Raw genomic sequence first — 14305 nt, forward strand, 5'->3', positions numbered from 1 at the left:
TGGCAGACCCACAAGCGTGCGTAACAGCGTAATGTGTTGAGATTTTAGATCTACTATTTTCAGTACACACAACTAAGTAAATAAGTACAGTATAATTCAGGCTTAAAGATTCATGGTTGGTTCAAAAGCAGTGCTTTTCGGCCTGGGCCATGGCTCGCCCCGCAGGCACACTGTCGCACACAGACGCGTCAGAAGAACCTGAAGCCCTTCTTCTTCGTGGGGTTTTTAGACAGCTGGTGGCTCCACCTCCGCGGCTGACTGACGCGACGGACAGATTCCCGGAAATGCTCTCCTCCGCGTCAGACAGCCAGCTGTCTAAAAACCCCACGAAGAAGAAGGGCTTCAGGTTCTTCTGACGTGTCTGCGCGCGACAGTGTGCCTGTACTGTCAGTGGTCCAGGCACCTTGGCTGGTAATCCAGTCTGGCAGGGTGCCGTGGGTTCGACTCCCGATCCCGACGGCCATTACTGCATGTCTTCCCCCCATCTCTCTCCCCATTTCCTGTCAGCCTACTGTCTGTACCTCCATAAAAAATGTAATAAAATAAAGGCGAAAGCTACCAAAAAAAACCATAATAAAAACAGAAAAACAGTGCTTTTCAACTCTCAAGGGCTGTTAACACCAAGCACTAACTATAACTATCTTTCACATTTGAATTTGTTATAGTAGTGGCGTGAACTCTGCCATCCACTTCACTTAGGTTTTTAAAATGATATCATTACAGTTAAAGTTCGTGCTTTTGTGTGAATGGACCTTTATTCTTGTTTGAAAAATATAATTTCACATCAACAAACATGCATTTGTTGTGTTAACAGATTGTCCAGATTCCATTCTGCGGAGGCATGGACTGCGAGGACTGGATTAAGAAAACCACAGCCAAGTAAGTTCCACATAATCACCATCTCATTTTAACTCCCGGGCCAAGAACTGGAAGTTAGAAATGGCTATGTAGAGTTAGCCGCAATCTTTCTTTTTTTTATTCACCCGAAATGTACATTTTGTAACAGATTCGTGGATAATGCTTGTTTTGATAAAAAACTAGCTTATTTTCATCTTATACACTTATATTTTGCATAAATATTTCTGTTTCTTTCCTACATTGTGTTTGTGAGCAGCTAGAGAGAAACTAGCCAAGTAAATGTCCTTAGTGAATAAAACTAGGTAGACAAAACAGGAAAGGGCGCACACCAGTGTTGGTGAGGTGCTGGCCTAACTTAGGCAGTAAATAAGTAAAAATTAGAAAAAGGCCACACACACGTAGCCACGATGCTGTATATTTATTATTATCCAATGTTTCGGCCTTCTTCAGGGAATAAACAAGCCATAGGACAAACACACATTTATAGGGGAGCAACAACAGGTGGACTCAGGTGGACTTTAGGGCAGCAGTGGCCGAATGGTTTGCGGAGCGGTCTTGATACCGGAAGGTCACCAGTTCGAATCCCCGGACCGGCACGTTAAAATTACCACCGCTGAAGTGCCCTTGAGCAAGGCATTGAACCCCTACCATGAAATGCTCTATGAGCAGGGTGTGGCTGTAAACAAGCATCTCAAGCTTAGTCCACTTCCCTGGGTAAACAAAGAACTTTGCTTTAACTTTGCTTTGCTTACTCCATATGGGGGTGTGGTCGTCATCAGGAAAAACCAATCAAGTGATTGGGAAGCCATTTTGAGGCAAATAATGCATAAATGCCAAATATAACCAGAATAGATAAACATGCAATGCACAAGAAGTGCTTAGCTATGTGCAATAATAAATACATTTTAAGTCATTGGTTAAATATTTTCAATAGCATTTTTATATTAATTTAATATAAGATTTAAATAACATTTAATAAATATTAGAAATCATCTATAAAAAGCTGGGGAGACAGAATATATTAGTTATACAGAGAAAACACTCAAAACACTATGAAAGGTAAATAAATTAAAGTGAATAAAACCCACCTCTCTCTCTCTCTCTCTCTCTCTCTCTCTCTCTCTCTTCCTGTGTTCTCCAGGGACCAGGACCTGGAGCCCGGGGCCCCGTCCATGGGAGCCAAGAGTCTGTGTATCCCCTTCAATCCCCTGAGGAAACTGCAGCCTGGACAGATGTGTGTGAGCGGCAAGGAAGCTGCTCAGTTCTACACCCTGTTTGGACGCAGCTATTAAACACATTTGACCGCTGTCGGTCTTTTCTTCTTTTCATTTATTGTGTATTTAAGCTGTTGAAGACGGTTATTGTGGAATTTCTGGATTTTCTATGCTTATTTTTTGAGATGGCACAACGGAGGTGCGACTCTAGGTTTTGGTCTGTTGTTCTAAGCTTCGGTCCTAAGGGACCAGTGTACTGCTAGTTTTCTATTGTAATAGAAATTCATCACATAATGACCTATCAATAAATAAACATTGTTTCATTGTTCGAAACGAGGTTACAAAGTGCTTTACAAAACAATACCAGTGGTTGGACCAAATGAAAAGGAGCAGTATTCTGGGTCCCCTGGAACGGAGTTTAGAATTACTGGTTGGTATTTTCTGTTCAGCCATGTCAGAAGATGGGTCTATTGTTGTTTTTCATCTGATATCTTGGAACCCCCTCCCACTTTTGGTTCATTTCCCACTAGTAGTTATTGCTGGAGAACAGCACTTTTTCCACATTTCTTTGTCTTTCTGTCCATTTCCTCCTCGTGTTCCCTTGGTTATGCGTCCCCCTGCACTCAGACTATCTCAGGACCTCTGCAGGCTAGACTCAGGCATGTCATTAAGCGTATACGATCACGGCTGCCTGTGACAGCCCTGCTGTACAGGTAGTGTTGGTTGTCAATATTGTCGACTTGTTTTGTCGTCCCCAGGACCAACCCGGCATTACTGATGAAATACTGTCTGACACTTAACCTACGTATTTATCTCTTGTTTTCTCCTAGTAACTACAATGCAATAATAAAGCATTCAGAATTCCCATAGAGTGTTGTCCAGTACTGCTTTCAGATGGATGCATGGATGGATGGATAGATAGATAGATGGATAGTGTGATTTTTGTGTTTGAGTACATTATTCTTTGGTATACATTTTAAAACGCATAAGGCACCCATTAGTCCAACATCCCGTTAGTCCGACTACGTGGCCGGTTAAGACTCACCCATGGAGGGGGGGGCACGGTGGCACAGTCAGTAGTGCATTCTCCTCACAGCTAGAAGGTCCTGGGTTCGATTCCCGCTCGGGAATCGGTGTGTCATCTCCTCCACGTCAGTGCCCATACCCGAGGCGGGTTTGGCGAAAGGGCCTTTCTGTGTGGAGTTTCTGTGTGCATGTTCTCCCCTCACAAAAAACACATTAGAAAATTGACACGGGTGAAAAATGGGTTACAAAATCGTGGGATAAACATTATAATAAAATAAAAAAAGACTCACCCATGGCTTCCGCGTGCGGTTTGGGGATAGGGTTAGTATGGGTCTCTAGGTTGTAATGTTGGATAGTCGCATTCATGGGTGTCGGATTATTGGGACATCGGACCAACGCCACGCACCACAAGATCCAATGAACATAAAAGTAACCAGTAGAGCACAGTGCTCTACAGAAAGTTTGAGTACGATTACAAAAGGCAAAAATAAATAAATAGTTGATATTGTCATAAAAAAATGAAGACAGAAATTGGTTTGAGAGTGGGCTAAGTACCGGTAAGTAGTCAATCTCAAAGGATGAACAAAATGAAATGCAGATCTGCATTTTATTCCATCAGTTATTCACATTGCTATCATTTTTTATCCATTATATTATCCACTAAAGTCTTATACATAACAGTGCTATACTAAAGTATCCCAGTTGTAATTATTGAAACCAACAAGCAAGAAACTAATCAAAGACCCATTTACACTTTGTAAAGACAATATTAATTTATTAATGACCAGATCATTCATTACATGCAATGCAACACTAGGAACTTGTTCACTTTTGTCGTAATACATTTATCATAATGACCACGTCAGGTAGACCCTCATTCACCCTTTACTCTATCCTCAATGTTGGCACGCAGCGCGCGCACACACAGGAAGTAGATTAAATGACCCAAATATACGTTTAAGACTATGACACACTTTACTAATCACCATATTCATTACATGTGACTACAACAATACTTCATTGTTGTATTGCATGTATTATATTTTTATAGAAGGCTAAGGATGGCGAGAAAAGTGGTTCCCATACTACTGTAGATGGTTGTGTGGTTTCAATGTAATCATCATTCCATTATGTTACTTTCCCCATGGTGTCTGATGGTGCTGGAGATGCTTTCGAAGCTTGGAGCTTGGTGACTGAGTCTATACAGAGTCCTTAGCTTTTATACTGACCTGCATAAGTGTGTCTGTTGGAGTATTAAGGGTTGTGTCCAGACCCCTAAAGCCTAAACAAACTGTGAAGGTTTGTTCCTCAGACCAACCTGCTGTTTCAACAGTGACTGCATTAAAGGGAATTACAGGGACAATCAGGTATATGTGTGTACACTAATAGCTAAATATAGGAGGGATTTGAGGGAATAGCGCCCCTCAAAAATAAACAAGGCAAATTACATCAAGCAGATAAAGAAAAACAAGGAACATAGCATGTATACAAACAGGAGACATAGACAAAAATAATACATAATCATTAAAATCAGATGACATTAAAAGTCAGAGAGAAAAGGTGAGTTTTTAGTTGAGACTTAAAAATGGATGGATTTATTATTCCATATCTGTGGGGCCACCACCGCAAAGGCACGGTCACCTCTTGTTTACATAAGCAGCGGTTCAAATGACAGCATGACAACGGGTGCATGAGATACAGAGATACACCATCCTACCACACTAGATTTGTTATTAAGAATCAAACATACATATGTATACGTATGTTAAATGTATCCCCCTTCTGTCATTTATCTTTCCATTCCATAACACTATACAGAAAAAAACAATGGACATAAATGGTAATCATGATTAATTCATTTTTAAGCTGATCTGATTACTATTTTAAATAGTTTTACAGCCTTAAATAACAGGCATTCTCTGCACACTCAAAGTGTGCAAATATCATTAATGTGTGCATACAGTATATATATATATATATATATATATATATATATATATATATATATATATATATATATAATCTGCTGTCGGGAGGAGACCTCATAACTCCAAAATGTTTTTTTTTTTTCAGGAAATTAAGAAAAACATATATTTTTAAAACAAAGCAATACAGCCTCATCAAAGTTGGTGTTGTAACTTTATATATTATCAATTACTTCCATGAGAGGGGGAGAGGTGGTGGAGTTAGTTGCTTTAGCAGACATTTTGAAAGTCCAATGGCGTTAAGAGCTTTTGTCCAAAGCATTTTTACTACTTCCATTGGTTCAATATTTCCCGAAACAACACACAGAAGTAAAGGGTGTTCAATAGCACTGATTAACAATTGAGTTATGAGGGTGTGTGTGTGTGTGTGTGTGTGTGTGTGTGTGTGTGTGTGTGTGTGCGTGTGTGTGCGTGCGTGCCGGCCGGCCGTTTTCTAGTGCTGCCATTGTATGCTGTTTCCCTAAACGACATACAGTGGGAAGGTATCCCATGCTATGCTACTCGTGGCTGCATGTCGAAGTGTCTTTGAGCAAAATGATGAGCAGGTTGGTGCCTTGCACTTACATGGTTTAGAGAAACTGAATTAACTGTAATAGGCCTACATACTGTAGTTCTCTATGGGCACGGGAAAATGTAAAAAACTCCCCTGCTTAGCCAGGAAGAGACCAAAAGGGCAGGACAACTGCTCCCCCTCCCACCGCCACATACACCAAACTATTAACACAAGTTGAAATTAGTTTAATTATAATTCTGACCAAAAGGTGCCATGGATATACTGCAGTAGCACAGTGTAGCAGACTATCATGATCATCATAATCATCTTCATAAACCCAGCCATGGTTATTTAAAATGTTTCTCATCCTATTCTATTGACGTAATTTGAATGACTGCGGAATACAGACAATTGTTGAAACAGCAGGGTGGTCTGAGGATCAAACCTTCTGTTTGTTTAGGCTTTAGGGGTCTGGACACAACCCTTAATCCTCCAGCAGACACACCTATGCAGGTCAGTATAAAAGCTAAGGACTCTGTATAGACTCAGTCACCAAGCTCCAAGCTTCGAAAGCATCTCCAGCACCATCAGACACTAAGGAGCCCCCAGACAGGCCGTGAAGATGAAGCTCTTTCTCAGCCTCCTGCTACTGCTGGGTCTCTCCTGGGCCGATCCCATCCTGGAAGAAGGAAGTGGATCACAAGTCCAGATGGACGGCCACCAGATGGACATCAGCACCATGATTCTGTCCTCCAACAATGGCTCCAGTGAGATGCTGATGGAGGGAGACATGCTCATTCCCAGAACCAGAAACGCCATGAACTGTTGGTATTCTTATAACTGCCGGTGGAACAAAGACGCTAGAGGCTTGGTGACAATTCCCTACACGATGAGCAGCGAATTTCAACCATGGGAGATAAGAATGGTCCAATATGCCATGCAGTGGTTCGCCTACAACACCTGCCTCCGCTTTGAGTTACGTCAGAACCAGCACGACTACATCAGCATTGAGAACAAAGACGGCTGCTTCTCTTCTCTGGGCAAAACCGGAGGCAAGCAGTTGCTGTCTCTCAACCGTACGGGCTGCATGTACCACGGCATCATCCAGCACGAGCTCATCCATGCCCTGGGTTTCCAGCACGAGCAGACCAGAAGCGACCGTGACCAGTACGTCCGTATCAACTGGGAAAACATCGACCCCGACACAGACCACAACTTCTACAGGCAGAACACTAACAACCTGGGCACCCCCTATGACTATTCCTCCATCATGCACTATGGTAGGACGGCCTTCTCTATCCATTATGGCAAAGACAGCATCACCCCCATCCCATACTCCAATGTGCAGATCGGCCAGAGACAGGGCATGTCCTATATCGATATCGTGAGGATTAATAGACTGTACAACTGCAACAATGGCGCCAACGCACCCTATCTACAGTAGTATGGGAACCACTGGTCGCGCCACCTTGTAGCCTTCTGCGTTGATGTGGTCATTATGATAAATGCAGCCATTAAGACAACAATGAACAAGTTCCTGTATGTAATGAATATATGGTTATTAATAAAGTAGTCTTAACAAAGTGTATTTGCCGGATCATTTAGTCTTTAATGTGTGTGTGTGTCACAGTGTGTGTGTGTGTGTGTGTGTGTGTGTGTGTGTGTGTGTGTGTGTGTGTGTGTGTGTGTGTGTGTGTGTGTGTGTGTGTGTGTGTGTGTGTGTGTGTGTGTGCACGCGCGCATTGGAAATACAATAAGTAAAAATACCTGAAAATTGGACCACTTTTCAACCTATCTTCATATAATTGGTCCTCACTAATGTACATGATAAAATAGCACCTTAAACCATACAAATGTTAGAATGTTTCTGTGAACTACATGAACTATACAAGTTATAAGTCCTTCACACTACAACCTAAATAAGCAATCACAACAGCACATCTTAACCCCCCCTGCTATCCTGACATGGTCCTTACTTGGAGGGACAGAGAAGTTCCATTATAGATTGCAAGTCAACTTAAGTCACACTCCTGAAGATCTTCTGATTTTGTGCTTTTGTGATACTGTTGTATGTGTGTTTAGTAATACAAATCCCAGAGTTCCATTCCAGTTCCATCACCCACACAAGCACGCACGCGCGCGCACACGCACACGCACGCACGTGCACACACACACACACACACACACACGCACGCACGCACGCACGCACGCACGCGCACACACACACACACACACACACACACACACACACACACACACACACACACACACACACACACACATACACACACACACACACACACACACACACACACACACACACACACACACACACACACACACACACACACATATCCTACCCATGCATTTCCTCCTTTCCATCACTCAGCTCTCTCCTCACTGGGTGTTGTGGGAGTAAATACCTGTGGTGTGGATGATGATATGTTCTTCCCTGCTCCCTTCCAGCCTGCTGTATGTTGTGTAGGCTTAGCCATTGCACCCAGTAGCAATGTCCAGATGGTAGGAGCTATGAGCTAATGCCTACAGGAAACACGGCTAGGATGACTGACTGTGGCTGGTGGCTATAGCAGGCTTGACTTGATGAGTTCCTGAGTTGATGACTTGATGAGTTCCTGACTTGATCATCAAGTTGGCTGCCGTGGCTGGTTTTAGTATAGCTGGTTGGCTGAGTGGCTGCTGAATGTGTTAACTTACCACCATAGAGTTATATGGTTACCACCTGGATTCTAACCTGTGTCTCCCATACTCCATACTTTAATAAGTATGGAGTATACAAGTAAGTATACATAAGTATACAATAACCTAATATACAGTATTATTTGTTCCATAATATATAGTATATTATAGCCTCCCTAGAGGTGGTATAGCTGCAAATCTGTTGTTTTTATTCGTTATGTGCATGTAGGCCCTATATTACTCTGTTGTTGTGACTGTATACAAACCAAATTGCCCCCAGGGACAGATATATTTTATTGGTAATATATAGGGATGCACATTATAGATTTCTTTCAAACCAATACTGATAGCGATTCTTGCTTCTCAAGACCGATACCGATACTAATAACCGATAAGAATATATACACATACTTAAAAAAGACATACCGGTACTAGTGAGTATCAGTAGGCCTACATGTAACACAGCTTTGACCTAAGCAAATACAGTAGGCCTATATCATATCATATGACATGCTGCCTGCTGGGTGCTTTGTCAGATACAAATAATCAGGAGATAAAACAAATGGGGGTTGAACTGAAGACTTTTCTGCTTCATTGCACTGCATGGCCACTAGAGTATGCTCTAACACTGTTGCTCATTCAGTAGACCTACTGTTGCTGAGCCTGTTTGTTCTCTCATCATAATCTAAGAACCAGGACAATGTTATCAATTACCATGTCTTCTCACTCCCAGGAAATCTGAATGTAGCGTTTAATGAATTCCTGAGGGGATAAGCTTGTATGCACAAATATCACTAGGGATGAACGATACAATAACTTCACCGCAATATCGATTTTAATTTCAACAATCGAAAGTATATATAAACAGCAACATATCATATCGTTTGAGTTTGTATCGTAATGTTTTGCAGCGGAAAGAATCGATTGTATCAATACTAATGTTTTCGTCTTACCAGAGAATGTAAAAGACAACACATCTTATATTGTGTAGTAATATGCTATGCTGAAACAAACAGACAGAATTGGAGACAGCAGAAAATTGCCTTCTTAATTGCTGGAAAATAGCCTAAAGTTGAATTCAAAATACGTCAGCCATGATTTTGTAAAAGGACGACTATTATTGACAGAAAACTAGGTGTCGCTATACACTACAGTATATTATTATCAGTGTGTGTCATCTGCGTACAGTAGGCTACTAGTTATGGTAACATTCTGTTCTGCTGAGCAGTTGGGAGCACTGCAGATGTTGAGCAGCATAGGCCCCATGCAGAATGGAGCGTATTTTGCAGTTTGTCTGCAGTCTACTCACTTAGTACATATAGATCTAAAGCCTTTCCTTCCTTCCTTACTTCTTCATGTGGGGAAATTCACAGGGAGAGCAAATTTATGCGATGTGCCTTATTAAAATGTATCCCACTGAAAATGTTATCCAAGCAACGAGTGCTAATATGCAGCATTATAATTTTAAAACCTTTCCTTTGTAGTCCCGGGTTTCATCAGAGGCTGGGAGTGATGAAATGATTGTGACACTGTGATTCAAGCTAACATCAGAGAGCAGAGGCACGTACATTCCACTCACTTACAACACGACACAGTGAACTGCATTTGTCTGAATCATAGCTGAGTATTAAAATGTATAACATTATTATTATTGAATATGAAGAAATATTGAATACGATTCCTATCAGACTACTCCCATTGTCGAGATAACTTGAGAACAGGCACACATAGGCCTACATTTGGTGGGAATATGATTGGTAGGCTGCCCCGGAGAGGATATCAACTATTCAATTCAATGACAAACAATGTTTGTGCATGTGCAGCCTAGGTTTCACCTCTAATTGATTATTTTGCCAATGCGCAATTTTGTCTTTTAAGACGTCTTTAGTAGCTTTTGGTAGCTAAAAGACTTTTCCTCATATTGCACTTCACTTCAGCATTACATTATAGGCTACATTTTCAAGATGAATGGTCCCACACCTTGCATGGTTGTGTCAAGTTCAATATCCTGAAAAGAAGGTTGGTTTGCTACATGATGCCAGGTGGTTATAATAGAGTCGAGCTGCAGCTGTATCACCGGCAGGTAACATAATTAATGATCAGATATCAGAAGACACCGGACAGCCAGACTGTAGACAAGATGGAGTGGCCATCAACTTCTGTCTGTCAATGCACATTCATCTTGAATTTTCATGCACTTTACAGCTTTTATTCTTTTAAGATGGCACTTGAATTTTAGTCTGTGTGGTATTTTTATACTCACTTCTTGTGTCATTTGGAAAACGTGGTTGACTGCAAAGTGTTAGAACTTGTTAGACAAGTCAAGTTAAATCGAATGCTCTCCGATTCATTTTTATGGAATGCTTTCTAACGTCTAGAATTCCTGCAAGCAGCTGGTGGTCTTCATAGACCAGGGAGTGGGTTTGAATCCTCATTGCATATCCCTCTTAGCTCAATTATTTAACAACTCTTCTGCATTCATTACTGAGGTTGGAAATTGATCTAGCAGAATATTCCCCAATCCCCACCAGAGTTGAACAATTTGTGGTGTTGTAACTTGTATACATATTTTGTTGTGTTTTACTCACTTATTTTTGTTACATACTGTATGCTCATTTGAATATTAAAATGAACAAAGTAACAAACAAACAAACTAATTTAAACCTCCCAGCCTCCCATCTCCGGTTTACTTCCCATATCTGTGTGAAGTGGGCAGACGCCTTTTTAGGAGACGAGAAGCAGGTTGGAGTGTCTTCATTCCAATGGGTGCGTGAACGTGAACACAGCCTCTGAACCATTCTTTAGCCCCATGGTGGTCACTGAACTAAATATTGGATCCGATTATCACAAGCCACACAATATTCCCAGATTTCATACTATACTATACTGGCTTTTTTCAGAAAGACAAATCAGAAGAAAATTTACTTATCCGCCTTTCTCTGTTCCAGCAACACACTCTCACGGGATCTAGCACCAGTAACCATAGGATGTTCTTCCTAAATTGACAATCTTTGAGCCTACCTAATCATTTCTCACTTTGCCTGCTCGCTGTGCTGCCTGCCTGCCTCTGCCATCCATTGCCTGCTGTGTGCTTCTGCCCTATGATGTTTTGCAATCCCAACACCGACTCCCCAGCAATGAGCATCCACCTGTGAGCTCGGTTTCTATATTACCCTTTGGGGTCTTAATTAATTCCCTGGAATTCTATTTGGCATATCACTTGATATTCTTTCATGCAGAGAAATGAATAGAGAATATTGCCTAGATGCCAAACTTCGATGTCTATTCTTACCTTTTATGCTTAATAAATAAAAAGATCTCATCAAATCCAATAGTTGTCTGACTGAAATTCTGTCTATACCTCCATTCAGTCTCTGCCATTCACTGAGACTTGGATATAGTGAGAACTGCAAACCCTTCCACATGGAAGAATTCTAATTGTCTTATTGGTATGGGCACCAATAAGAAAATTCTAATGGATATTAGAAATAAAGAAATATATTGATATTTACGGTACGTGTTGATGGTAGCCTATAGTTTTCCTACGGTCTGTAGGCTGTCCAACTGTGTCTCTACAAAATGTTCTAGCTCCCGACCCTCTTAGCTTTCTCACCGTCTGTCTCTCCTATGCTGTCTCCTTCTCAGCTTTCCTTCCTTCATGAAAAGTGCAGATTAACTGTTTGCTCTGGGTTTTTTTTTTCATTTTAATAAAAAGCAAAAACACAACATATATAAATCTATATGCTTACATACAGTGTTGCATAGGTTTGACAATGAATGTACAATTGTACAGTACAGCAAAACCCACCAATGGATCCTAGCTTAGAGTGCAGGCTGTAGAAAGACCACTACCATTTACCACCGCTGCTCTGAAGACCCTGTCAGAGACTGCTCATAAAATTAGGATTCCAATATGATCCCAACGCTTAGCCAGCTCAAGTTGATGTCAGGCTGTCATTCCAAGTCAACATGCACTTAATTCAAACATCCTGGTTTTGCATTTCCCTTTCCTTCAGCACTGGGGGGCCACAAAATTCCACGTTGGAGTACAGGGGGGTTGGAGGAAAAGAAAAGATCTTAGCATAACTCTCCCAAAGACACATGTACAGACCGTATGCGTGTTCTGTGTTCTTCACCACAGCACTAATATTAACAAAAACACGCCCGCTGGGACGGTACTTGTATTATTGTATTTGTTTTACTGAGATTAAGTAAACACACCTACTATTAGCAGATTCAGCACAAATCCATATATCCTTCCTCATCATATATGATCATTTTATCGTATTATTTCAAGGAGCTTCAAGAAAGAGCAAGATGAGGCACTGCAGGATACTTTCAAGCAAGCACTTCAGGGCAGGAGGGTCAGGTTGGTACATGGGGTTCAGTAGAACTACAATTATCTAAGATTTGATTCTTGCAAATAGCTTCTTTGATCTCACTGTCTCACTGTGAGCTCTAGTTTCTGCTATTTTCCCAAAAAAAAGGAGAGAGAAGATAGGGACCACAGGGGTAATTTATACACTTGTAATGGCATGGAAGTGCTGAGTATTGCATGAGCATGTTGCCTTATTTTGTAATTTCATTGCACCTGCAATTAAAATACTGGATAAACTGAAAATTGCAATCTTCACATTTTAACAGGACTCTGGAGTTATGGTGTGGAGGTATGCAGGAGGTTTTTCTCCCTGGAAAAAAAACGTCTGGGTTTCCGAGGCTATGCAGGAGGTATCATGCCACACTGAGACAGAATCACATCATCAGCTTTACAATAGCCTTCCAGAGGGCTTTTAACTGTAGGCTAAAGGGATACCACTAACTGCTGAAGTCTTTGTGGCACCAGCAATGGTATTCAGCTTTTGTATTTCATCTGAAGTAATTATAATGATGAAATCCAAAGCAACATTCATAAGCAGAATGGTTCCAAGTCTTTTCATGACTTTCGGTTGAGGAAATTAGTGATAGTGGAGATGATGATGAAAGGACAGAGTGTGATATTGTAATATCATTAGTAGGTTCAAAAGATGACATTTTTACCAACTGAATAACCTCATCAGCCAACTACATGTACACTTCCTGGTTACAATTACAGTGAAATTATCATGTACAATGTAATGTCATTTTCCTGTAATGTCATTATCCAGAGCCACTTGCAAAGTCATGTGTTCAGTTATTCAATTTTTATCATAAAATTCACATGGGATTACAGGAAAACATGCATGTCGTAGAGCCCAAGATTATGTAAAACTGTACGTTGACACTACTGAGCAGTAGTAACACTAAGTGTTGCACCAGATTGTGTGTGTGTGTGTGTGTGTGTGTGTGTGTGTGTGTGTGTGTGCGCGCGTGTGCGTGCGTGCGCTCGCACTGTAATCACTCAAAGCCTACACACTGTATACACAATTCATGCAGTGTCAGGAAACTTCATTTATTTGATCACCATGAGCAGTATATATATATAGGGCAATTTGGTGGTCAAAGGTCATCTGGCGATGAGCCTGTACACCCTGTTATTTTAACCCCAGGAGTGTGCAAAATGTGAACACTTCTTAGAGTTGCAATTTGATCGGAGAGGGAGACAGTGTAAGAGAGACAGTCAGACAGGAGGAGGCTGAGAGGTGGACTGGACAGGAGACAGACAGAGGAGGCTGAGAGGTGGACTGGACAGGAGACAGACAGAGGAGGCTGAGAGGTGGACTGGACAGGAGACAGACAGGAGGAGGCTGAGAGGTGGACTGGACAGGAGGAGGCTGAGAGGTGGACTGGACAGTAGAAAAGTTGAGACTCGAGGGAGAATGTAAGAAACAGATAGTAGGAAGCTGATAGCCTGGATAATATCACTGCATAGATATTAGTCGGGAAATTTGGCAAATCACAGCAAAAAAGTCTCACTTATAGTAGTGGGCTCTGATTGGGCACCCACAACTCTGGGGTGAGCAGAGTGTAATGCAAACTGAGGAGTGCCAAATCTCCCCAGGGATTTTTGAGTGGTGCAACCACTCCAAGGAACAGCAATGTCCCTATTAAACCTG

General features: G+C 41.5%; 2 protein-coding genes across 2 annotated transcripts in view; both read left to right on the plus strand.

Moving 5' to 3' along the window:
- eprs1 (glutamyl-prolyl-tRNA synthetase 1) overlaps nucleotides 1–2941 on the plus strand; it is a 36511-nt gene extending 33570 nt beyond the window's left edge. Inside the window, exons 34-35 of the mRNA XM_080766349.1 lie at nucleotides 815–879; nucleotides 2000–2941. Of these exons, the coding sequence (XP_080622475.1) occupies nucleotides 815–879; nucleotides 2000–2150 (216 nt within the window). The 3' untranslated portion in view covers nucleotides 2151–2941. The remainder of the gene's footprint in view (nucleotides 1–814; nucleotides 880–1999) is intronic.
- A 3257-nt stretch (nucleotides 2942–6198) lies between these two features.
- On the plus strand, nucleotides 6199–7020 carry LOC308319463 (hatching enzyme 1.2-like; the record flags this gene model as incomplete). The annotated part of the gene is made up of 1 exon (XM_080769559.1): nucleotides 6199–7020. One exon carries the CDS (start codon nucleotides 6199–6201, stop codon nucleotides 7018–7020), a length of 822 nt encoding a protein of 273 aa, XP_080625685.1.
- Nucleotides 7021–14305: the final 7285 nt, after the last annotated feature.

This window comes from Protomyctophum bolini (assembly GCF_963924005.1).
Source record: "Protomyctophum bolini genome assembly, chromosome: 1".
NCBI classification, from domain to species: domain Eukaryota; kingdom Metazoa; phylum Chordata; class Actinopteri; order Myctophiformes; family Myctophidae; genus Protomyctophum; species Protomyctophum bolini.